General features: G+C 38.9%; 1 protein-coding gene across 1 annotated transcript in view; it reads left to right on the forward strand.

The window, feature by feature from the left end:
* FNDC1 (fibronectin type III domain containing 1) overlaps window positions 1-27,643 on the forward strand; it is a 112,616-nt gene that overhangs the window by 44,831 nt on the left and 40,142 nt on the right. Inside the window, exons 5-7 of the mRNA XM_077149399.1 lie at window positions 17,636-17,842; window positions 23,910-24,008; window positions 26,011-26,128. Coding sequence (XP_077005514.1) covers window positions 17,636-17,842; window positions 23,910-24,008; window positions 26,011-26,128 — 424 coding nt within the window. The remainder of the gene's footprint in view (window positions 1-17,635; window positions 17,843-23,909; window positions 24,009-26,010; window positions 26,129-27,643) is intronic.

The following is a 27,643-nucleotide window of genomic DNA, read 5'->3' on the forward strand; positions in this document are numbered from 1 at the left end:
AGGCTACCAGCTTATTGCAAGGCGAGAGTCCCCACATAAGTTTTATGATCTGTAAAAATCGAGAGACATATGCATGGAAGCAGTTGCGGAACCTCTTAATTCTTGTCTTCACTGCTGAGTTCTCTGTTGTATTAATATAGGGAATGTGGAAATAAATGAAGAACGCCCAGATGAAAACAAATGAAAGTTATTTATTCCGAGCTTGCTATAACAAGGGAGTCAGCCACCATCACTTGTGTTTGACAAAGACTTCCAGGCAGGTAGAGGAAGGGGATAAAAGGGAAGCTATCACATGTGTTCCGGTTGGAGGCTGTTGGCATGGGGAAGCTGGAAGGGGGTAGCCTATGTGACTGGTTAACAGGACTTTCTCTAGTTGATCCCCCACACTGGAAGTGGAACAAAAATTAGGAAGGTTACCAGTTATTAAATCCTGGCTATCTTGGGTCAATTATTACAGGGATTATGGTTTGACTTCTTGGGATGTTTGTTATAGATATGCTTCCTGGATGCAGACCAGACTTTCCTGGTCTGGTTTTATTGCTGATAGTGGGTTAGAGTGTCCTGGTCATTGTCCATTTCTAAACAAGGGGGTATCCACGAGTCATAGCTAAGTCATATGAGGAAGGGTGGTTTGTTGTAACAAGCCATTTTTCTGAATGCAAAGGATAGGGGATTTCTTTACCTTCACTATTTTCCAGAATCACAGGGTTCAGGTAAAAATCAATGTTGTCATGAGTGATTAATGTTCAAGGGCCACTTGGCATTTTCCAGCCCAGGCCCAACCCTGTAAAATGAAACTGATGACATGAACTCATCCTCATTGACACTCAAGGCACTAACCTGGTGTCAATGAAAAAGTCAGTAACTGCTTGCCATTGTGGATAGCATCCTAAAGCTGCTAACAATCCTGTGAGTCTCTGGACTTCTCCTACTGGGTTCTCAGAAGTTGGGGGTATATAATTTAACTTGTCTGGTCAGCTTATTTGAACACCATACTTACATAGAACCTTGAATAGGGAGTGAGCTCTTGTTGGATTGTACAGGTTAATGTGATGCCCCAATACATCCCAGAGTAATCTGGACAGAAAATAAAAAAGTATTTGCAAAGTTCCATTTAAGGACTGGGGAAAAAGGTGGAAGTATCAAACTTCTCCACCTGGAGAAGACCCAACATTCTTGAAAGCATTGGGGACTACCAATTTAATAGGCCAAGTCCTCAATTTTGGGGCTTGCCATTATGAAACTTCTTCCTGAAAGGAAAAGCTAAGCCTACTTATAATTATGCCTAAGAGTCACCCCCAGAGAACCTCTTTTGTTGCTCAGACATGGCCTTTCTCTCTAAGCCAACTCAGCAGGTGAACTCACTGCCCTCCCCCCTTCGTAGGACATGACTCCCAGGGATATAAATTTCCTTGGCAATGTGGGACAGGACTCCTGGGATATGCCTGGTCCTGGCATCATGGGATTGAGAAAGCCTTCTTGACCAAAATGGGGGAAGAGAGAAATAAGACTAAGCTTTAGTGGCTGAGGGATTTCAAACAGAGCCAAGAGAGTATCCTAGAGATTATTCCTATGCATTATATAGATATCCCTCTTAAGTTTTTAGTAGATTAGAATACTAGAAGAAAATACCTGAAACTGTTGAACTGTAATCCAGTAGTCTTGATGACAATCGTATAACTACGCAGTGTGACCATGTGGTTGTGAAAACATTTGTGTCTGATGGTACCTTTATCCAGGGTATGGACAGATGAGTAAAAAAAAAAAAAAGACAACAAATAAATAAATAATAGGGGGGATAAGAGGTATGGAGTGTTTAAAAGAAAAGAAGAAGTCAGAGTACAGGCCCTGCCAGGAGGCCATGAAAGTATAAGGTGGTCTAGCTGTATACATCATAAGCTGTTTCTGGCAGTAAGTCATTTAAAATGCCAATTTTACTTTAAAACAAATGCCAAAATGTGATGGTGTAGACCAAAAAATTCAAATACAGTTTGAGACAGAAGTGGGATAGTAAATAAATTGCCATGCTCCAGGCTTTGGGGACTGAGCTCATTCTCTTTGCTTTTTGTTCACCTTGAGTTTGAGGAGCTCTGTTAAGCGATAAAGTGATCCAGCACTTCTTTGGTGAAAACAGACAAACCAAAGTAGTTGAAATTGACTGGTTCCTGGATGGCTTGAAGTATTTGCCCTATTTCTGAGGCAGTCCTCTCAGATTTTGAGTACAGCCTGTGGGGTTGTCCTCCGGCTGCACAGCCCCCTTGTATACTCTTTGTCAGTGGAGTAGGGTTTCCTGTGGCTTCCCCATCTGATGATTCTCAAGCCATAGCCATGAGGTCTTAGAAAGGCGTGTTTCTGAAATACTTGATATGGTTCAAGTGGGCAGCAAAAATTTTGAACTGAAGAAACTTAGTGTTTTTATATTACTTTTTAATTTTTATAAAGGCTCTTTGGGCTTCCACAATTCATAGCATTATCAGTAATTGGCAATGATTAGGCTTGGGGAAAATTAGGATTCTCTTCTCTTCTCCTCTCTCTTTACTTTTTACTAAGAGATCTTCTCTTTTCCCAGCCCCTGAAAATGGGGCAAGGGTGTATTGACTACACACATTGTTTCAGGGTTCTGTTCTTGTGTCCCTGAAGGATGGGGAAATGCATTCAGTTTTGTCATTCGGCTTAGCATCCTGACTTCTTCCCAATACAAGTCACACAGCCATACTGTGGCTGGGGCTGACCAGTACCAGACTCGTTATCAGAACTTTCCTCAGTGCACCTGTTTTGTTTTGTAACCTTTTTATTTTGCAGTACTTTCAAACTTACAGAAAAGTTATAAAAATAAGCACAAACCCTATACAGAGAACTCAAGCATATCCTTATCTCTCCAGATACCCAGATCAACCAATCTTAAACATTTTGCCAATTTCCCATATCATTCTATCTATCCATCAATCTTTCTATCAATTAATCAATCTGTCTATCCATCTATTTAGCTATCTGTCTATTTACCAATCCATTTCTGCACACTTGAATGTAGCTTATATTCATCATGTTCCTTGAACACTAATTATTGTACATTACCTATGAACAAGGATTTTCACTTATGTAACAATTTCAGTAATTATCAAGTTCAAGCAATTTAACAATGATATAAAACTTATAGTCTATATTCCAATTTTTTCATATATACAAATAACGTTCTTTTGAGTCATCTCTTCTCCTTTGTTAAATCCTGTTCAGGATTATGTATTACTTTTAATTGTCATTATCTCTTTAGTTGCTCTTTCTTTATTTTTTCATTTATATATTATATATATAAAATAAATGTTCCCATCTCAACCACTCCTGAGCCTGCCAATAGATGGGCTAGTCACATTCACAATGCTGTGGTACTCTCACCGTCCATTACTAAAACTCTCTGTCCCCAAACAGAGACTCTACACCCATTTTGCATTAAATGCCCATTTCCCTGTTCCCTGCTCCTGGCAGCTTATACTCTAATTCCTGAATCTGTGAGTTTGCATATTCCTTGATATTTTCTTTGTAGTTACCATAAGGCTTAAATTTAACATCTTAAACCTGTACGATCTCGTTTGCTTTAATAGTATACAAACTGTGCTCCTAGACATCTCTGCCCCCCATTTTATATTGTACATGTCATAAATTACATTTCTATACATTATGAGTCAAAAACCACTGATTTGTTATTGTATTTTATGCATTTGCCTCCTTTTTATATATTTTAGGAAGTAAAAAGTGGTGTTACAAACCAATATACAATAATAGTGGCATTTTAATTTACTGATGTCATTACCCTTACCAGCGATCTTTATTTCTTCGTTTGGCTTTGATCGATTGGCTATTGTCCTTTCCTTTCAATCTGTAAAACTTCCTTTAGCATAATTTGTAGGACTGGGTTAGTGTGGAAGAACTCCCTCTGCTTTTCTTTATCTGGGAATGTCTTAATTAGCACCTTGGTTAAAAAAAAAATAGAGAAGTTCTAGGTTTACAGAAAAAAATCATGTAAAAATATGGTCTTCCCCTGTTACTCCCTCGTCCCCATTAACACTTCGCATCAGTGTGGTACCATTGTTACACTGATGAATGAATAGTAAAACTGTACTATTAACTGTAGTCTGTAGTTTATGTTAAGGTGTATTTTTCGCTACAATTCATCCCGTTATTAACACCTTGCGTTAGTGGCTCACAACCTTTTTTTTCTCCTTATTAAAGTTGTGGATTTTTAGAACAATCATGCATCAAATACAGATTCTCATATACCACTTCACCACCAACACCTTGCACTGGTGTGGAACATTTTTACAATTAATGATAGCACAGTTTTAGAATTGTGCTATAAATTAAAATCCGTGGTTTAACTTAGGGTTCACTGTGTTCACTAATTGTTTTTAAATTTTATTCTGGGGCGGGCCATGGTGGCTCAGCAGGCAAGGACGCTTGCCTGCCATGCCAGAGGACCCGGGTTTGATTCCTGGTGCCTGCCCATGTAAAAAAAATAAATAAATAAAATAAAATAAAATAAATTTTATTCTGTCACGATCTATACAGTCAACATTTCCCCTTTTAATTATATGCAGATATATATTTCAGTGCTATTAGTTATGCTCACAATGGTGTGCTCCCATCACCACCACCCATTACCAAAAGATTGCCACTATTTCAAATGGGAACTCTGTACATTCTAAACCTTAACTTCCCATCCCCTATCCCACTCCTGCCATCTGCAGTAACCTGTACTCTATATTCAGACTCTCTGAGTTCGCTTGTTCTGTTTCAAAACAGGGAGCTCATACAATGTTTGTTCTTTTGACATTTTGTGTCGGGCTTATTTCACTCAACATGATGTCGTCAGGGTTCATCCAGGTTATCACATGTATCAGGACTTCATCTTTTTTATGGCTGAATAATTTTCCATTGTATGCACATATCACATTTTACCCATTTATCAATTGATGGACCCTTGGATTGTTTTCATCTTTTGGCAGTTGTGAAGAATACCACTATGAAGATTGGCATGCAAGTTTAAGTTCCTGCTTTCAATTTTTGGGGGTATATATCTAGTAGTGGAATTGCCAGGTCATTTTATAGTTCTTTACTTAACTTTCTGAAGAACTGCCACACTGTCTTCTACAGAGGCTGCACCATTTTACATGACCACCAGCAATAAATGAGTGCCCCTATTTTTTGGCATCCTCTCCAACACTTTTTATTCTCTTTTTTTTTTAATACCATTCTAGTAGGTGTGAAATATCTCACTGTGGTTTTGATTTGCATTTTCCTTATAGTTAGTGATGTTGAGCATCTTTTTATGTGCTTTTTATCCATATGTATATTCTGTTTGGAGAAATGTTTGTTCAAGTCTTTTGCCCTTTTTTTTTGTATGCTGTATGGTGGGGTCACATTTCATTATTTTTCCATGTGAGTACCTGTTATTGAAGCATCATTTGTTGAAAATTTTTTTTTGGCAAGTGCATGGACTGGGAATCTAACCCAGGTCTCCTGCGTGGCAGGCGAGAATTCTACCACTGAACTATCCTTGCACCTCATTTTTGCTCATTTTTTAACTGGGTTATTTTTTCTTTTCATTGTTGAGTTTAGGATTTCTTTAGATATTCTGGTTATTAACCCTTAACAGATATGTGGTTTCTAAATATTTTCTGTTTTATTAATAGTAGCCATTCTAATGAGTATGAAATGGTATCTCACTGTGGTTTTGATTTGCATTTTTCTGATAAATAATGATGTTGGGTATCTGGCCATTTGTAAATCTTCTCTGGAGAGATGTCTGTTCACGTCCTTTGCCCATTTTTAAATTGGGTTGTTGGTCATTTAGTTGTTAAGTTAAAGGATTTCTTTATATATTATGAATATTAGTTTATTGGATATGTGGTTTCCAAATATTTTCTCTCATTGTGTAAGTTGTTGTTTTAGTTTCATGATAAAGTCCTTTGAGGAATACAAGCTTTTAATTTTGATGAGGTCCCATTTATCTATTTTGTCTTGCGTTGCTTGTGCTTTGGGTTTAAAGTGTAAGAAACCGTTACTGACACAAGGTTCTTAAGATGCTTTCTACATTTTTTTCTAGAGTTCGATAGTCCTAGCTCTTATACTAAGTATTTGATCCACTGTGAGTTGATTTTCATAAATGTTGTGAGGTAAAGGTCCTTCTTCTTTTTATTTTTTATTTTTCAAATAGAGATTCTGTTTTCCCAGCACTGTTTGTTGAAGAGACTGTTCTTTACCAGTAGAGTGGTCTTTGGCACCTTGTCAGAAATCAGTTGGGCATAAATGTGAGGGTCGATTTCTGAGATCTCAGTTCCATCCCATTGGTTTATATGTCTGTCCTTGTGCCAGTACTGTGTGGTTTTGATTACTGTGGCTTTATGATAAGTTTTAAGACTGGTAAGTCCTTCAAAGTCCTTCAACTTTATTCTTCTTTAACAAAATAGCTTTAACAAGGTAGGGCCTCTTACGCTTCCATATAAATTTGATGATTGTTTTTTTCCATTTCTGCAGAGAAAGTTGTTGGAATTTTGATTGGGATTGCATTGAAGCATACATTGCCTTGGCTAGTATTGATGTCTTAACAGTATTTAGTCTTCCAAACCATGAACACAGACTATCCTTACATTTATTTAGGTTTTCTTTAATTCATTTTAGCAATGCTTTGCAGTTTTCTGTGTCCTATCCATCATTGGTTAGATTTATTCCCAGATATTTGTTTCTTTCAGTTGCTTAATGAATGGAATTCATTCTTGACTTCTTCAGATTGTTCATTACTTGTATACAGAAACAGTACTGATTTTGGGGTGTTGATCTTGTATTCTGCCACTTTGCTGAATTTATGAATTAGTTCTAGGAGTTTTGTTGCATGTTTTCCCCAGGATTTTCTGTATATAAGACCATATCATCCGCAAATAGGGAAAGTTTTACTTTTTCCTTTCCAAGTTGGATGTCTTTTTCTTGTGTAATTTCCCTGGATAGAACTTCTAGTACAATTTGAATAATACTGGTGACAGTTATTCACCTAGTCTTGTTCCTAATCATAAAGGCAAGGTTTTTAGTCTTCCATCATTAAGTATGATGTTAGCTGTGGATTTTAATATATTTGTTTTATTGTGTTGAGGACGTTTCCTTCTTTTTCTAGTTTTCTAAATGTTTTCCTCAAAAAAGGTGGAGGATTTTAGCAGATGTCTTTTCTGCATCAATTGATATGATCATGTGCTTTGTATTCTTCATTTTGTTAATGTGGTGTATTTCATTACTTGCTTTTCTTACCCTGAACAACCCTTTCATACTTGGGATAAATCCCACTTAATCATGGTGTATTAGTCTTTTAATGCTGTTGAATTTGGTTTGCTAGTATTTTGTTGAGGATTTTGACATCTATATTCATATAAGATATTGATCTGTAGATTTTTTTCCTTGTGGTATCTCTATATGGCATTGGTATGTGGATGATGATGGCATCATAGAATGAATTAAGGAGTGTTCCCTCCTGTGTTAGTTTGCAAGTTGCCAGAATACGATATACCAGAATTGGAATGGCTTTTGAAAAGGGGAGTGTAATAAGTTACAAGTTCAGAGTTCTAAGAAAGTGAAAGCGTTTAAATTCAGGCAGCAACAAGAGGTTACCTTCACTCAAGAAAGGTCAATGGTCAGGAACACCTTTGCCAGCCGGGAAGTGCCCTGGCTGGCATCTACTGGTCCCTTGCTCCTGAGCTCCATTGTCTTCAGCCTCTGTTCCTGTGGAGGTTGCTCACTTTGATTCTCTGAGGCTGACCTTCATCTCTTGGCTTCCCTTGGCTCTCTCCAGGTTCCAGCTTGCTTAACATCTCATGGCGATGTCTGCTGGGACCCAAGCATCTGTTTCAGCTCTCTTTCTCTGTTGGCTCTGTCGTTTTTTTAGGCTCTATCAGTTTTGGTGAATCTGTCGGTTCTGAATCTTTCTCCAAAATGGTTCCCTCTGAAGGGCTCCAGTGAGCAACCCCACCCTGAATGGGTGGAGACACATCTCCATGGAAACCATCTAATCAAAAGTTACCACCCATGATTGGGTGGTTACATCTCTAAAGAAACAATAAAAATGATGCCACCCAGCAATATTGAATGAGGATTAAAGGACATGGCTCTTCTGGAGTACATAATAGCTTCAAACTGGCACACCTCTTCTTCAATTTCTAGGAAGAAGTTGAGCACTATTGGCATCAATTATTCCTGGAATGTTTGGTAAAATTCCCTTCTGAAGCCATATCATTTTGGGCTTTTCTTTGTTGGGAGTTTTTTGATTATTGGTTCAATCTCTTTAGTAGTTATTGGTTTGATGAGATTTTCTAAAGTCAGTATAGGTAGTTTTCTAGGAATTTTCCATTTCATCTAGGTTATCTAATTTGTTAGTGTTCAGTTGTTCATAGTATTGTCTTTGTCCTTTTAATTTCACTAGGATAGGTAGTAATGCCCCTCTTCATTTCTGATTTTAATTGTTTCTGTCCTCTGTCTTTTTTCTTTGTCTGTGTAGCTAAAAGTTTGTCAATTTGATTGATAACTTTTGGTTTTGCTGATTCTCTCTAGTGTATTTTAATTATCTATTTCAATTCTCTCCATTCTAATATTTGTTATTTCCTTCCCTCTGGTTGATTTGGGTTTAGTTTGCTCTTCTTTTTCTAATTCTTCCAGTTTTAAGGTTGCCTCTGATTTGAAATCTTTCTTGTCTTTTAAGGTAAGCGTTTAGAAGCTATAAATTTCCCTGTCAGCACTTCCTTTGTGACATCCTATAAGTTTTGCTATGTTGTATTTTATTTTCATTTGCCTCAAGATATTTCCTAATTCCCCTTGGATTTCCTCTTAAACACAGTTGTTGTTTAAGAGTGCATTGTTTAGTTTGCACGTATTTTTGAATTCTCCATTTCTAGCTTTATTCCATTGTAGTTAGAGAAGATACATTGTATGATTTCAATAATTAAAAATTCATTGTTACTTGTTTCGTGGCCTAAGAAGTCATGTTTTCTGGAGAATAATCCGTGTCCACTTGAGGAGGATGTATATTCTGTTGTTTTGGGTGAAGTGTTCTATGTATGTTTATTAGGTCTAGTATTTTCTTATTCATTTTTGTATAGATGGTCTACCCATTACTATAAGTGGTATACTAAAAAGTCTACTACTGTTAATGTAGAGCCATCAATTTCACCCTTCAAACATGCCAGCGTTTGCTTCATTTATTTTGGAGTTCTGCTGTTAGGGGCATATATATTTATAATTGTTATGTTTTCTTGTTGAATTGACCCTTTTGCCAATATACAATGATCATCTTTGTCCCTCACAATAGTTTTTGACTTAAAGTCTACTATATCTGATATTAGTGTATCTACCCCAGCTGTCTTCTAGTTACCACTTATAAGGTATATTTTTTCCATCCTTTCAATTTCAACCTACTTAGGTCTTTGAATTAAGGTGATTCTCTTGTAAACAGCACATAGTTGGGCCCTGCTTCTTTATCTAATCTGCCAATCTCTGTTTTTGATTGGAGAGTTTAATCCATTTATACTTAAAGTTACTATTGATAATAGTACTTTTTTCTGCTGTTTTGCTATTTAATCTTTGTAAGCTTTATACTCTTTTTTTGTTCCTCAATTCTTCCACTAATTCTTCTACTGTCATATTTATTTGATATTTTTGTATTGTGCCATATGCGTCCCTTCTCAATTCTCTCTGGATATATTTTCACTTATTTTCCTTGTGATTACCATGAAGTTAAAATTTAACATCCTAAACGTATTATAATCATATTTGATTTGATACCAGCTTGATTTTAATAGCATACATGTTTGTTGTTTCTATACACCTCTGATCCCCACCTTTTTTGTATGTTATGAGTTATATCTTTGTACATTTTGTGTCCCAAATGTTAGACTTATTACTTTTTATACATTTTCATTTTAACACCTATAAGGAGTTAAAATTGGAGTTGCATACCAAGAAATGCAATTCAATAGTACTCGCATTTATAATTACCCCAATATTTACTTTTATCTGAAGTCTTTATTTCTTTATGCTGCTTTGAACCATTGCCTAGTGTCATTTCTTTTCAATCTGACAGACTCCTTTTATCATTGCTTGTAGGGCAGGTCTAGTGGTGATGAACTTCATCAGTTTTTGTTTGCCTGGGAATGTCTTACTCTTACTCTCATTTTTTAAATGGAAGTTCTTCCAGATATAAAATTTTGGTTGGCACTTGTTTTCTTTCACCCTTTTAAGTATTTCAACCCACTGTCTTTTTGTCTTTATGGTTTCTGATAAGAATTGGCATTTAATCAAAATGGAACTTGCTCGGATTGCGCATGTTGCATTTCTCTGGCAGCTTTCAGAAATCTCTCATTATTTTTTTCATTGTGTGTGTGTTTTTTCTTTATTAGAGAAGTGGTGGGTTTACAGAGCAATCATGCATTAAATACAGGATTCCATGTACGACTCCATCATCAACACCTTGCATTGTGTGGAGCATTTTGTTACAATTGATGATAGCACAATTTTATAATTGTACTATTAAAGTCCATGGTTTTGCTTAGGGTTCACTGTGTAGTGTAGCTCCATGGATTTTCTAAAAAAATGTTATTCACTTACCATATATATAATTAACATTTCCCCTTTTAATCATATTCAGATATATACTTCAGCACTGTTAAAATGGAGTAATTGTGTTTACCATGTTGTGCTATCACCACCGTTCATTGGGTTTTTGTGGTAACATTGTAACAATGCTTCATTTTTTTTTTTTAACAATTTTATTCACGTACCATACAATCCATCCCAAGTGTATACTCACTGGTTCTTGGTATGAGCACATAGTTATGCACTCACCACCACAATCAATTTGAGAATATTCTCAAGGCTCCAAAATGAAAAAAAAAAATCCCATGCTCCTTATAACCTTCCAATTATTGTCTCTTAGCTTTAATACAGTACTTTTGTTAAAATTGATGAAAGGATGTTACAATGTTACTCTTAGCTATAGGCCTTATTTTGCATTAATTATATATTTTCCATATATCACTCTATTATCAATACCTTGTAATAGTGATGTACGTTTGTTCTAGTTTATGTAAGAATTTTCTTATATTTGTACAATTAACCACAGTCACGAGCCACAATGCATTTCTCTATGTTATACAGTCCCCTGTTTTATCCTTTAGCTTTCCTTCTAGTGCATACGTGACCCTAGACTTCTCCTTACAACCATACTCACACTCAGCATTGCTAATTACACTTACAGTATTGCCCTATCTTCTCCTCTATTCATTTCCAAACATTTATAGTCAACTTTATTAAACATTTTGTACACCTTAAGAACTGTGTGCCTCTCCTTGTCATTTGCATTCAACAGTTAGAGCATTATGTTACAGGGCATATTTTTCTTCAAGTTCATCCTATTTAGTGTTCTCTGGGCTTCTTGGATGTGCATTTTCACATCTTCTGCTAAATTTGGGAAATTTTCTGTCATTCGATCTTTGAATAGTTCCTCTGCCCCTAGGAGTCCTCTTAGGACTCTTATACTGTGTGTATTGGTGTGCCTGAGTGTGTCCCAATGGTCTCTTAGGCTATTTTCATTTTTAATAATTAATTTTTCTCCTCAACCTGACTCGTTTCAATTGTCTTGCCTTTGTGTTTGCTGATTCTTTCTTTTGCCAGCTCCAGTCTGCTGTTGAAACCCTCTTGGGAATTTTTCTTATCAGTTATTGTTGACTTCAACTCCAGTAGTTGAACCAACTCTGATTCCTTTTTAAAATTTCTATCACTTCATTGTGATTCTCGAATTGCTTATTCGTTGTTTTCCTGATATCCTTTAGTTCTTTCTCTGTATTTTCTTTCATCTCCTTGAGCATGGTAAAGATCATTTTTATAAAAGTCTTTGCCCAGTATGTCTACAGTCTGGTTATCTTTGTTGACGTTTTCTGGATTTTTATCCTCTTCCTTTGGATGGGCCATCATTTCCCGTTTCTTTGTCTTAGAATCTTTTTTTTTTTTTTGTGCACTGTTTATTTTAATGCTTTAAAGTGTTGACTCTGGGATCTCTTCCCTGACATGTCTATCTAGAGTTGGTAACCAGCTGGTGATATGATAAAGATTATCATGAGTGTCAGGGCTAAGAAAACCAAGCCAATTTAAGAAATTAACAACTTCTTACTGCCTTTGCGATTGGCTCTGCAATGACTGGTGCTCTGTCAGAGTTCAGCCCTCCTGTCAGGCATAGCAACCCAAGATGAATGCAAAGTGTGAAGTTCTCCCTGTCTTTTCTGGGCCTGTGTCTTGCCCAGGGCTCGTGCTTGCTAGTGGCCTTAGGAGTTCCCTTATTTAAAGGGGTTTGAATGCCATTTCTATTTTCCAGGAAACAAACCTTCTCCCTCTTCCAGGTTCTCCACTGCAGCATTTAGTTAATTCTTTGCCCCAGGCCATGGGCTGTAATAATTATTTCTTATACTGCTTTCCTCGTCCTAAGCTACTTTTGCATAGAATCCAAATTCTGGGGTGGGAGTGGGGTGGGGGTCAGGTACTCGTAGAGTGGTTTCTCAAGTCAGTCTTTCCCAGCCGGAACAAGGCCTCTGTGGTTTCTAATGAGAAATCCACAAAGCTCCAAACTTCCCTGGGGAGAAGAGGTGGAAGAGGCCACAAAGTGTGCCAGAGACATCTTCCACAGGTCCCAGAGCTGTGTTTTCTTGACTTGGCCCCTGCCCAGTCAACGCAGTCCCCCAACTGTCCTCTGTAGCTCTGAGGAAGCTCAACCTCTTTAAGTCTCCTCCACAGCCTTTGCCCAGGCAGGTTGGAGCAATGGCCATCATCAGAGCTGAGTGCCAAGCTAAAGCAGTGATCAGCGACTGGCCACTCTCCACCGCCCTCCCTGCTCCCTGCCTCTCCCAGTCTTGGGGAAGTGGATTTTCCTGTCTTTCTCTGGCACCAGTAAACTATGCCAGGGGCCAGACCCCACTGCTGCCTGCCGTGAGAGTTGAGAGTGGCTGGTAACCACTGTGTAGAAAGAGCTGCTTACCGGCCTTTCCAGTGTTTTACCAGCCTCTTCCTCCTGCTTTTTCCTGGGTGCTGTGCGGTGTTCTGGACTCCAGAGTTTCAAAATAGTTGATTTAGGCAGTTCCTGACTGCTTGATAATTGTTCTTGTGGTGGGACTGATTCCTGGAGCGTCCTACTCCACCATCTTCCCCTTTATGATGACACTAGCATCTGATTTTAAATGGGAGAAGTATTATGTTGAATTTTTGATTATTTTTCTTTATACAGAGAATGGATTTTGATTCTGTACTATTACAGAATATTTGGCAGTTTACTTAGCTGGTGATATAAATCAACAGAAAAGGCTTTAATCCTGCCTGGCTTCCTGATGGCAAATGCAATCTAGATGGTAATTATTTCACACAGCTCACTTGCCAAGTGGATGGTGTGTAATAAATTACTGTAGGTCTACTGTTATCAACCAGTTCTGAGTACGATTCACCTGATTATGATGCACCAAGAGGGATTGAGGGAACGTGTTCTGCCACGTTTAAAATGCACTCAGCACTTGCGGATGTGAATATGATTACTCTTGGCAATTGTGACTTCCTGTTTTCAAGATAAAAGACTTAACAGAGGTTTATTACAAAATTTCAGAAGACTTTGGTGAGGATATCATATACAGCTTAGAGGAAACACTTAAATAATTTAATTGCAAGCAAATTTGAAGCATATGGACTTTTTAAAATGTGTGCATCAGCTTAAAAGAGGATTACGAGATGATTTATAAAAGATGTTTGCCGGTATATGTGATGCAGAATATTAAAGAAAGAAAAATTTCAAAAGACTTAAAAGAAATGTGGTTAGCATTTCTAAACCCAAAGATTTGAAAGCTAGACTACTGTGTTTAGATGATGACATTCTCACTTCAAGTCAGTTTGGGCTGTGGTTTTCACAGAGACACGACCTCCAGAAGTGGGTCTCGATGCAGAATCACTTCCCCCAGGGCTGTCTCAGGCAAGAGTTCTTCTCTTTTAGTCATTTGCTACCCGCTGAGTACACTGTGTGGTTCATTTAAAAACATTTATTTTTTCAGTACCTCCTATGCAAAGCATTATGTTTACGCTCTAAAGGAGGCTCACCCAGCTCCAAATCTTTGTTTCACACTCATTAGCAGGAGTAGCTGGGTGAGTGGTGAAGGGTGCATGAGGAGAGGGGAGAGCTTACACAGAAGTGGCATCGTTAAAAACATGAAACTTGGAAGTCGAATGATGGTACTGTTTTCTACTTGACATGTTCCAGTTATGTGATCTTGGGCAAGTTATTCAACCTCTTTGAACCTCAGTTTTCTTGTGGGGGAAGATAATATCTATCCTGTTTACCTCAGAGCTGTTGTAAGGATAATGAAGATAAATTAGGTGAGAGTTCATTAGACTGTACAGTTCTATACAAAATGGGTCATGTGATTGGCTGTCAAGGCCAACTTCAGCCCTTGTACCTGTTGCTCATCCAGCAGGCCTGGCCCCTTGCTAGAACTCTGAGACAGTAGGATCAGGGCTTGGGATGTGAGTCCTCTGTGCAATCTGAGGGGTCAGGCCCTGCCTTTGGACTGGGTATTGGGTGTGGTAGTCTGGGGTGACCTCTGTGGGCTCTATCAGGACAAGGGCATGGCTGGACACCTGTGGCAACTAGTCTGCACCGTCTGGACCCCAGTTCCTTGTCCTCCTTGGAATCACATCTCTTCTTCTTTCTCTGGGACCCTAACACTTTAAGAAATTCAAATGACCTTTTTCCTTATCACCATTTCTTCAGCACTTTTACTGTTGAATGTCTGCGGTTGCTGAAGTCAGATTCTGTTTGTCCTGACCAGAAACCTGACACCCTCCCTAATTCCCAGCGGTGACAGTGCATCTTCAGGAACACTGTGTCTACTCTGGAATGCACAGTTGGAACGGTGTCAGGACTGGGGCAGAACTATAGGGCAGAAAATGCCCTATGTCTGCTCAATAACATATTTTTTAACTGACTTGGATAAGACACATGTATGTGTTTTAAGAAGATTTGTCTCATTTTGTTGGCGATCCTCCAGAACCCCCAAGATGACGCATTTGTTTTCTGCAGTGGAGTTGGGGTGAAATTGTGGGGGCAAAAAAGGACTTTAGAGTAAGAATTGTGGAGGTCAATGTTGAGGCCATCAAGCCAATGGCAGTGCCATGAACGTCTGTCCATTTACTGCTGACTCTGGGGAGGCGGGCCAGGGCAGCCCTGCTGATTGGATGGTGAACCTGCCAGTCCTACCGAGAAAACTCATGCAGCCTGATGGATGGCCTGTGGTGGCCTGAGCAGGACACGTTTCTCTACCCCACACACTGTATGGTTTCCTTAAAGATGCATGACCAGTGTGGGTGCAAGGGTGGCTCAGTGGTAGAATTCTCACCTACTGTGCAGGAGATCCGGGTTTGATTCCCAGCCTGTGCACTTCTCAAAACAAACAAGCAAGCAAACAAAGAAAAAAAAAAAACAGAAAATTCAACAAATGGTCCTGCAATAATGGGATACTAACATGGAAAAAGAATGAAATGTGACCCTGACATACAACACACAGACACACTCAAAAAGATGTATGAGCTTTTCATGAAAGGAAACATCACTTGTTGTTAGCAGAAATCATTTTTACCTTATTGACTTTATAAAAATGTTATACACCCCTGATCCCTGCCCGAAGCTGGGCATCTCAGGAAATCAAACCCTGACCCACGATGGTTGGCACTCATGGTCCCAGATGGTCTGTGGCTGATAGCTTCAAGCATGACTTAATGGGAGAGGCCTCTTGTTAGAACTGATCTGTGTGTGTGTCTGTATGTGTGTGGTGGTAGTTTGTATTACAGATATTCAAGAGAAAAACATGACTTAGAGGATGTGAAGGGAGAATCAAGCAAAGGTTTTTGCTTCTTTTAAAAGTTTCTCTCTAGACCTCTATTCTTGATTCTCATGGCAGGTAAAATTTATTTCATAATTTTTTATAAATCTGAAAACCACAAACACTGCTCCTGAGAAACGCATCTTGGTTATGTACTTTGTTCTGGTGAATGTCTTCCAAAAATCTGCCAACTAACCTTAAAAGACACCAAAACTTCAACTGTTAAATAAGACTAAATCTGCTGTTCTTTTTCCGAATTTTGTTTTTCATAAAGTATTTTTTACAAGACATTTTACTCAGTATTAAAAAAATATATATTCTTACCCTAACTCCATATAGAGCCTATCTCTTAGAATGATATTGTGAGCACATTGATAATACCCCAAAGTGATTACTTTCACAACACCAGATGCAGGGCAAAGTTTTATAATCATTCCATTGGCTCTATGACAGAATTAAAACAAAACCTTTGAATAACAGCTACTCTGTATATCTGGCAAAATACTTGTTGAAACAGGTCTTGGTATTCTCTTAGTGACCACTTAGGAAGGGTGCCCAGTGACTCATGAGATAACTCCAGCTACCCTACAAATGGATTTTCCTCTTGGTTAGATTCAGAATGTTGGAACTGGTGGTCTTGCATTTCAGAACAACCATCTCTAATGACTCCTAATTTATTATGTTATTGCCGCTCACTCTAATTCATTATATTAGTTTTTGTTTTTATATCTTAGTGTTGAAATGTTAGCTAACTTGGGAATTTCTAAGTCTGTTCAAATCAGTCAGCACTGATGATGGGGTGAATGAATATAGTTCAGGAAGAATGCTTGGGAAGTAACTGGCTTAGCATAGAGAGACCCTTTGACCTAACGTGATCCTTGCATAAGTGCTAGAACTTAGTCTACTAATATACATGGACAATGTGGTAGTCATGTGGTCCAAACCCTTGTTCCCAAATATGACAGCGCCTATTAATGTAAAACAAAACTTTAAATACTAGGGCCTTGCCCACTGAATGCAGGGTTTTGGAGAAAGTTAAACAATGGGGCATTTTTTTGGAGGTTGATTTATTTAGCAAGAGGATTTCTTGGAGTTGATTAATTTAGCAAGAGGGAAGCACATGGGACAGAGGGTAGCAGCGATGGTGTGGCAATGACTGGGGTTGGCCTGGAGGGGCAAGACCAGTGTCAGTCTTGTAAGTGTAAGAAAAATTAAGATTCCAAACCAGAAATCGGTTAGCATTTAGCTGTTGCTGTTTCACTGTCAAAGCAATGAAAGCTCATCTTTTCAACATTACGGTATAAAAATTTCTGGAGGGCAGTTATAAATAGCACATAATGTGTCTTGCTATAGTTTTACACTGACCTTTAACTCTTGCCAGAGAATATATAGTTTGGGCCTTAAGAGAGCAAAAGGAAATAGATGAAAAGGAACATTATAAAACACCAAGACTGCTGGCTGGCCGCCTCACAACATGGTATGTTTTCATTATCAGTTCCTGAGATCTCTTGGTAAGAAATGTGATAGGAAACTGTGGATGGAGTAGTGAGACCATTGGAAAAAAAAAGTTCTTCTAGGATTGGTTACCAAAACTGGATGTTTTGAGATCAGCTGCTAATTGTTGCGGCTCAGTGTGTCAATGGACTTTATATACAGTATTGTAAAATCTAAGTGGTATACTCTGTCATGCCCTTTTCCTTAAGAAAGGGAAGTTCCAAACAAACCCTTACGGGTACGCATCCGATCCTCTGATGACAAGCTCTCCGTCCAGTGGAAAGCGCCACGCCTTTCAGGAGCAAAGAGCCCACGCAGGTCACGAGGTTTCCTTTTGGGCTATGGAGAAAGTGGCCGGAAGATGAATTATGTTCCACTGACAAGAGATGAGCGAACACACGAAATTAAAAAGCTAGGTAAGTTTCATGTTCATTGGTTTTCAATATTTTGATATTTGTGATTGTTTCAATTTTTAGAAGTTTGTTCAGGGCAGAACATTATATTTTCGTTGTAATTTTCATTTTTTTCAGGTATGACAGTTATTAAAAAGTTAGACTCTTTGTTTTGCTCTCTGTCCCAACCTCTTATTATTTTAAACTTTAGCTAGCGGCAGGCCTTCAGTTGCTTCCTGATCTGATAGCCCAGATTCCCTGAAGTCAGATGAGTTTTCTGGAAGTGAGAGGGGGTGATACTGCTTCTCCTGTCTTGGATCTGTCTTCATCATTTTGTTTCTTGAAGCTTTGTTGTAGAATCTTAGGACAATTAACTTTGGGTCCTATCTAGATGAGATGAGATTTGCATGAAGCCTCAAATTAGGTCTGCCTTTCTCTCATTTCAAACCGTCATTTGGTAAAGGAAGTGTTCGTTTTGGAATGCTGAAGGGGAACATTTGCTATGACTGGGAGATGACATGCATTATTCTAGCCTGGTTTTGCTGACCTTATTCATTGGCAGGCCTGGATGATGGACACAGACTCTGAGAAGGGTAATGTTCTGGTATGTCCTTCCATATGGATAGAGTGGCTAGAGCTATAAAGCTTCTGCTCCTCTCTCCATTCCTTCATGCACCCCATTATCTATTGGACGAGTTTGGAAGGAGGCATTGGGTAAGCATGGCTGGCCCCTTCCTATGTCTGTCTGTTGGGGGAGACCCAAGCACACATTCTTAGTCTTCTGTGTTCTAAGTCTTACAGGTCCCGGGGCTTCTTGGGTGGAAACATTGCCTATTTGAGTACAGTCTTGGAAAGTACTTTTGCCCCTGATATAAGCCACATTCTCCAAACTTAGTTTTTATCAGTGTTTTAGTCTCCCAGTTGCTATAACAAATACCATTCAATGGGTTGGCTTAGCATTAGGAATTTATTGGCTCATGGCTTCAGAAGGTAGAAGACTTGCTTCCTCTCAGGGTTGGTCATATCCTGATAGACTGGCAATCCCTGGGTTTCCTTGGCATTCATGTCACGGGCTATGTCCTTTCCTTTTTCTTCCTAGTACTATTGACTTCTGGCTTTTGCTCTTCTACATGGCTTTTTCTTTATAAAGATTCCAGTAATAGGATTAGGGCCCAATCTTACTCAGTTAAGCTACACCTTAACTAAAGTAACATATTCAAAAAGTCTTGTTTACAATGGGTCTACACCACAGGAATGGATTACGATTAAGAGCATTCTTTTTCTGGGATACATAATTCAACCTACCATGATCAGTAATAAATATTTTGGCCCCTACTGCTGACTCTTTTCCTATCTGCTTCAGTACTCGGCAAAGAAGAGGTTATTATTGATAGGGCCCTGTGATGGTTTGAAGCAGTATATACCCCAGAAAAACATGTTCTTAAATCTCCTCCATTCTTGTGGGTGTGAACCCAAGGGAAGTAGGTCCTTTTGATGAGGCTACTTCCATTAAAGTGGAACCCACTTCAGTCAGGAGTCCTTTATAAACCGAATACATAGAGGAGAAAGCCACAGAAGCAAGAAGCTGAAATCAATGAAACCCAGAAGAGAAGAGAGCAGCCACCAGATGCCACTATCTGCCTTGCCATGTGGCAGAGGAGCCCAGGGTTGCCAGCAGCCAGTCTTTGGGAAGACAGTATTGTCTTTATGATGCCTCGATTTGAACATTTTCCTGGACTCTACCCATGAGAGAATAAATTCCCATTGTTTAAGCTGAATGATATTATTTTGAGCAGCTTAGGAAACTGAAACACGCCGTCTCAGAATACTCTAGAACGATCCATCGGTCTTTTCACTTATAAGGTAGTCAGGACTCTCTCAGCTTCAAGTATCTGCTGTGATAGGGAGGCTGGAGATGGGAGGACAAAACAGCACCAAGAAAAACAGCTACAAAAAAAAATACAAATAGGGTAAGGAGTGGAAGGTCTGTGTGATATGACTGAAAGATCCCAGTGAGAAGGCAGGGGAGGTTCCCACTGGCTGGTGTCTACTTCATTATAAAAGGTGAGGTCTTCTCAGACAATGTCAGGCTTAGAAAATGGGGAGAAATGATTCTGGTGAGATGAGGAGGAGCCGTAGAAGGAAGGGAGAGAAGAACAGCTGGCAGCCCTATAGCACATTCCCGGGTAAGCACTGGTGCAACAAGCAATTTCAGTGGTTTGGGGCTCAGAGAACAGCCCGAGGCTAGAAGTGGCTGCGGTAGGAAGAGATTTGCTTGTGAGAAGGCTTGGCCAGCTATACTCCACAGTTGCATCTGAGAACTCGACCCTGCTTTGCTGAAGGCACAACCACAGAGCGTTTTTGGTGTCTGAACAAACAGCTCCACTCTTCTCAGAACACCCAAGAAGTCTCTCTGGTCGAAGACCCTGACTAGTATGATTTCATCTGATGGAGATATTTGGTGAAGGCCAGGCTAAATTCTACCCCCTGCAATACCTTCTGAAGTCACTGCTGGATTCAGCCATCTCTTGTGGTCGTCAGTGCTCCATGCCAGTGCACTGTGTGCCATGGTCTTTACATGTGGCATAAGCAGGAGTGAGCCAGGCAAAGCAGAGAAGCCAACACAAAGATGAACTTCAGACCTTTTCTAGGAGAAAGACATCAGCTACCTCTCTTCGCTCCCATACTGCACAAATTGATGAGGGATCACTGGGTGCAAATGGAGAAATCCAAGTTGTGTGAGCTGTGTGAAGGGCAGTTTTAGTACTAGCAGCAGGACTCAATCCTCAGTCACCTGAGGCCACAGACTAATTTGGAGACTCTTTTCCCAATCATTTATTCTTGAGCCCACCCCTTCCCCAGAAGAGTTTTACTGTGCAGTGAACAAGCTCGTTGCTGCTTTGGAAATGCAAGCCACATTCTATCCAAAATACTGGAAGAGAGTAGATTCATTGCTTTTTGCATTTCTGACACTGTAGGAGAGCATTTTCGAGTGGAATTTTTTCCTTGTTCTGGGTTTTCATAGCCATCACCTAATAAAATGTCATTAAGAGTTGACAAGTTCTTCATCTGACTGGTTCTACTATCTTTTCATTTATTTAGCAGAGAATCGCTGATTTACCTGAGCATAACAAATTAAATATATATATATTTAATTTATATAACCCAATATATATATATATATATATATATATATATATATATATATATATATATTGGGTTGGATCCCAATGCCAGCTTGAATGGATAGCACAGGCCTCTTGGGCTTCCAAACAAACATCTTAGTGTTTGGATTGTCACCACATTAAAAGCATTGGATTTGCTGTTTTGAATGATTTCTGGGGCTACAGTGAGGAGAAGGTTTCACTGACAGCTTGTCCATTGTTGGGGAGGAGGTGGTGGTGATGAAGTGAATTCCCTGAGAAGTTGTAGAGGTGCACTCCTGTGTAATGGGAAACTCATCTCCGTATTTTATCTTGCTTAGGACTCTTTAATTCTGTTTCTAATCCTGGGGATGCGATTGAAAATGCCTAACTGCATAGAATGGTCACACATAAAGGAGACTTGGAGCGACCTGGACCTGCTGGTCTGTCAGCAGAAATCCCACCTTCCTAATCATTCATTAATTGTCTCTTAATGGGCATCTTCTTTTCGCTATGAGTCTAGGGATTCCAGCAGTCCCTTACCAAACTTATATTCCAGGAGGGAATGACAGATAATAACCCAAAAGTGAGTAGAATGTACTGGTTTTAGATGGTGATCAGAAAGAAGCCCAGAGAAAATAAAGCAGGCGCAGGCTGCAGGGAGTGCCCTTGCTGAGCATGGGGTTGGTTTTGAGTTGGGAGGTAGGAAGGACCCACAAAAGAATGGAGCCAGGATCTAAAGGGTGAGGGAGTGAGCTGTGGAAATACTGAGGCGAGTGTTCGGGGCCTAGGAAACAGCAAAGATAGGGATCTGAGGTGGGAGGCGATAGTGAGAAAGAGTGGAGAGATTTTAAAGTCCTTCAGAGAGTGATGATAAAGCTGTCTAAGTGGAGACACTACGTATTTATGCTTTATCACACACCTGAGGTCAGGAGAAATGGAAGGGTATGTTGGCTCTGATGGAGGTTGCCTGGGGTTCCAGGGCTGGTGATCATTTTGAATATTTGATGTTCACCCTTTACTCAATCATCAGGTGTATTGGAAGAATATACCATTGCATATTGTTCATTATATCACTATGAAAAAGAGACAGATTATTGTAGATCTAGATGTCAGGGACTTTCCTGTATGTTGATTTTGAGGTCCTGTTGTGGGGCCGGTGCCCATTTAGCTCTGAATCCTGCACCCCTCCATTTGAATTTATTCAGAGTAGGCTTGGAAGCTCCACAGGCCAGAGTTGGGCCCTGCCACCTGCCCACTATGACCCTGGGGGGTCATTTCATCCTCTGAGCCTGAGTCCTCATCTGTGAAATGGAGATGATAATGGTAGCTTCTTCATGAGATTTTGTTAGGATTGAATGTAGACTTGCATGTGAAATGAATGCATCACACCAGGGAGGTGCTTAACCTGATGTAGGTGAGCAAAGAGCTCAGCAAATCCAGAATCTTATCATCCAAAAAAAGTGCTTTCAGAAATACTTTGCAAATATGTAGAAATTTCAGTTGTGGGAAATTATTTCTTGGGGGTGCTTGATGAATGATGGGACACTGCTTTTCATTTTTAGTTATTTATACATGTTTCATGATTTTGAGGTTAAATGACAGATTTTTTTTCTTTATTTACTCTTGGCATGCTTCCATCATCAACAGAACCAAGAAATGAATAGATCTGAAATGACTCATCAGTTTAGAAGCTTAGTTTGCTATTTTGTGTATCCAAGTGTTATAAAATGGATTCCTCTGTTTGACAAAAAAAATATATATTTCAAAATTCTGTAGTTCAAGGAGTGTGAATGCCTTAGTCTAAGTAATTTATCATGTCATTGCTTGAGATTGACCTGGCCTACATATATATATCAGAGCAGGTTGTCAAATCTTATCCTCATCCCTTGAAATCTCTGATTTGATCTACAGCAATTTGCTTTACATAAGTAGGTCTCTTTGTGTGAGGCTTTTGAACACAAGTCTACTTTTACTTCTAATTTGACATGATAATGGTAAAAACAAAAGGCTTATTTTCCCCTACCATCAGAAACTTTGTCAATGTGTAAAGGAAGGGCTCAAATGTTTTCAATTCCTTTTAGTATCTTAGTGGTGCCTTTGCTAATTTGCCTCACTACCCAGTAATGTAACTATTTCCATTTGAAATATGTTGAGTGGTGACATTTTTATTCTTTAATTAAGGATGCTATAGCAAGGTTGGTAAAAAGAGTTTGACCTTAGTGATTTTGGATTCAGCTTAGACCACATGTTCTTTTTAGGGGTGTGATCTTAGGCAAGTCACCAGAATTTTCTGGCTTCCTTTCCTTCCTTATAAAATAAGGTCAGACTGGAAGAATAGCAAAGTTTTGTCTGGGGCTCAGACTCTGTTCTGACAATCTCAGATTCAAAAAACCCAGAGTACACCCAGAAGGGAATGATGCTATGAGCTGCTAACCTGACCTGTTAACTGTCCTTTTTTTCTTCTTTTTGATGACATAGATAAACAAAATACTCTCCCCACTTCTCTGTTTTGGAAGTAAAAATAAATGAGAGAATTTATATATATATTATATATAGCATATATATATGCTATTCTTTTTATTTTTTTTTAAATGTCTTTCTTTGATGCTGATGAGACAGAAACCAGTTTAAGAATCAGGGAAAAATTTCCACAGTTTTTAAAATAATAGTGCTCTTTTTTTTTCTTGCATGGGCAGCCACTGGGAATTGAACCCGGGTCTCTGACACGGCAGGCGAGAACTCTGCCACTGAGCCACTGTGGCCCGCCCAATAGGGTTCTTTTTTGAGTTTAGTTCCTGCAGTTCTTAGACTCATCTTAAGTTGTCCTTAGGGATTCCAGAAAGATGGAGTGGGAAGGAGGAAGGGACAGGGAGGGATTCAGACAACTGAGGGACATAACACTCCGGAGAACACTGCACTACAGCATCTTATTCCTTTGGTCCTAGCCTCCGAGTCAGTGTACGTGGTTTCCCTGCAGTCCATGAACTCCCAGGGCCAGAGTCAGCCGGTCTACAGGGCTGCTTTGACGAAGCGAAAAATTTCAGGTAGGTGTGTAATAACGCACTCAGTCAGACCACGGTCCAACGTGAATGCAGTGTTGTTTCCAAATGATGCGGGCTGTGCGAGGAACTCCATGGATTTTCTTGAATATAAAGGAGACAACAGGGCAAACTTGATTAAAAATAGCATGTTTCCTTTTTACTCAGAGGCTTCCGTGTTCTTGCGATGTATTTGTGACTTCATCCCTGAAATATATGTCACTGTAGAGTCCGAACAGTGTAGGTAGTAGATTTGCCTTGGTAGGAGCTTAAAGGCACCTCCTGCGGCTCACACAAAATGCCTTGTGAACAGACTGAGAGGTAGAGGAATAGGCATGGATGGAGCAGTAGGCAAGATGTACACTTAAACGATGTACACTGCAGCTAAACTTCCATAAAAATGGTGTTGGGAAGAGTGAGAAAAAAAATGTAGTAGTGATTTGCTAATAGCTGATGATTGGCCATTTGCTAAGAGCCACTTTTTTTCTTGTCTATTCACAGAGTTTTAAAAATATATCATTCATCTATTAGCAAATTAGCTATAACTTTTCTGGACCACGTGCCTTAATTTAAGGAGACAACAGGAATGCAATGGTTTTCATGAATTTACGACATAACATGAAATACTTTATAATTTTCAATATTGCATGATGGAGGTTCCACAATATCAAGTTTCAGTTTTATTACTTATTAATTGCTGCTGTAGAAATTCTAATAGGTTATATATTTTCACCTTCACGTCCCCTAGTATAGTAATTACTCATATTATTAGTAATAAAATCCTAATCTTTTTTGAGAAAAGTTCTCTGAACGGGAACAAATGAACAAACAAACAAACAAACAAAAACAACCAAGGCAGATTGAAGAAATTTTGTGGGTCCTCCTTCATGTTAGAAATTGAATAAGAACTGCCAGCATTCTGATAGTGATGGCTTTTAGTGATGAAAAAGATAGACCTCTGTAAAAAATCGGCAACTTGAAACCTGTTTTTTACCTAATTATAAATTTTAATGTCTTGGAATCACATTTCCTAAAATGTGAAGACACTGAGCCTGATGTGATACTTACAGTTGTTTGATTTTCATTTTATGACATCATTACAAGAGAAATGCTCGAAGTGAGCTTTTCTTCCCCTAGAAATTTGATTCATTTCCAGAAACTTCCAATGTATTTTGAGAAAACATTGAGTTGCCTGGAGTATCCTTGATCAACGTGGAGCATTCTGTTTTTCGTTTTTAAATAGTTTTATTCACACAGCATACAAGCCAGTCTAAGTGTATAGACATGCCTTTGCCACCATGCTCTATCTGAAGACATTTCCTTTTCTTCCACAAAAAATCTATACCTCTTTCCCAGTCCCCCTGGCCTGTTGACATTTAGTCTTGGCGTTATGCCTTTGTTACATTCAGTGGAAGCATATTACAGTGTTACTGGTGACTATAGACCCTAGCTTGCATTGACTGAACTTTTTCCCATATACCATCCATTATCAGCACCCTGCAATACTGGCATTCTTTGTTCTTCCTCCTGCAAAAACATTTTTTTAATTTGTACATTTAATCACCATCGTTGTACACTCTAGGCACTCCTAAATTATAGTCTCAGTCTTTATCTTCTATCCTACCTTGTGGTTTCATATATGCCCCCAGCCCTTCTCCCTCTGTCATACTCACATTCAGCTTCATTCAGTGAACTTACATTATTGTGCTACAACCAGGTAGTATGGGAGCATTCTGTTTTGAACTGTTCTTTATGTCCTTCGGGTTGGGAAGTTTTAAAAGAGGACTACCCATTTCTTAGACTGTTTAAGAAGAATAAGAGTGGGTATTTGTTCTGCTCCACTGACCAATCAAATAATTGTTAAATTTTCTACTTCATTTTGTCTTCATTAAGCATAAGCAGTTAAAAAACGTATACAAGGTGAATAATAGACTCTGATGGCCACAGGAACTCAGGGCAGAGCCTTTTCTTAGAGACAGCTTTTCTACACGTCCCATTGTCCTTTCAGAAGAGGATGAGCTGGACGTACCTGAAGACATCAGCGTCCGCGTTATGTCATCCCAATCTGTGCTTGTAGCCTGGGTGGATCCTGTTGTGGAAAAACAGAAGAAAGTTGTTGCGTCAAGGTACTTTTTTGTCTTTATTTACATATGAAAGATGTGGTTTTTCTGGCCCTGCAGAGGTATGTATTTATTTTAATGATTTTATTTTCTGACGTATATGAATGTCAAACACATTTGTAGCTGAATGGTAGAATATCCCATGGCACGCTAGTTAATCCTGATTTATTTTTTCCATAAATCAGACACTTACCAGGGTCTTGTGCATGTACGCACAGCGGTGTTGCAATTCTTACTGGCTCTACATTTAATTTTCTGTTTGGCAATTTGCTAGAGTGTGTTTCTTTCCTTGTCCCCATTTATGTTTTGCTTTGTCTCATTTATGTTCTATTTATGCCTGGAGGCTGTAGACTGTCTTGGGAAGAGACTGATCATCCTTCCTGTTAGCAAAGAAGAAATCCTACCACTAGAGGAAGGATTTTTATGTTAAGTGGTATATATTTGTCTAATGCCTTGCCTGTAGTAACTTCTCATTAAACATTCATGGATCTTTGAATATATGTCCAGCTCTTTTGTGCCAATCAAAATGCACCTTAATTTCTTATAAGCCATGATGTCTTGATCTTCTGGTTTTTATATTCATTGACAATAGCAATATAAGAAAAACCAATCATAAGATTAAAATAATTTTGACATTAAAAAGGCCACTAGTGCATACCATATTTAGCTGGTGATAGATAAATATATACCATCAAAATTTTACTTGTGAAATTTCTGAATAGTTTATGTAGCCAGAAATTTGCTAGTGCAGTCATTATATATTGATATTGGAACCTATCCACAAACAGCAAGGGAAATGCACTTTAAAATGAATAGAATATAATGCTGGTTTACTCTTGTTCTAATCAGATATAGTTTTGTTCACTCTCTGCCAGTAAAAAAATGACATCTGCTTCTTTTGAAAGACCTCAAAAAATTCACGGTGATTTTCTTCCTAGCCATATGGCCTTCCCTAACATGTAGTGTTCCTGATTACCAATTAGGATCTTTGATCTCCAACATCTCAATGAAAACTTCGGGAGGCTTGAGTTTTCTTAGCAGAACTGTTGCGTTAATCGGCATGCCATGTCTTCAACTGAACTCTCATCTTGATTTATTAAATATAATGAATAGCACATTTCTATTCATCAAATGCTCTCTACTGAAAAGGGTCCACAAAGGGAATCTCCTGACAAAGAAATCCAGTAAACAACCTCTGTGACTTGGGATGTTGAGGGGCCTGGGATTTTTGAGTATCATTGTTTTGGTCACAAAACAATATTTTTTTCCCCCTGATAATCACACACGAGTGTTCCTTTTATAAGCTCCTCTAACTTGCTCTATTTGTTACACATTTTTGTTTCTTCTCCTGGTGATAAGTTTTGGCAAAACCACATGTTTCTTTTCTTTGTGAACCTAGAGAAGACAGGCCTGGCTCAGGCTGATTTTGCACACAAAAAAATGAGTCCTTTTGTGTCTGTCTTTTCTGGAGAACCAAGTTATGTCGGTCAATTCCAATTGTGAATATTGCCCCTTTCTGTA

This window comes from Tamandua tetradactyla, chromosome 2, assembly GCF_023851605.1.
Source record: "Tamandua tetradactyla isolate mTamTet1 chromosome 2, mTamTet1.pri, whole genome shotgun sequence".
In the NCBI taxonomy this organism is placed as follows: domain Eukaryota; kingdom Metazoa; phylum Chordata; class Mammalia; order Pilosa; family Myrmecophagidae; genus Tamandua; species Tamandua tetradactyla.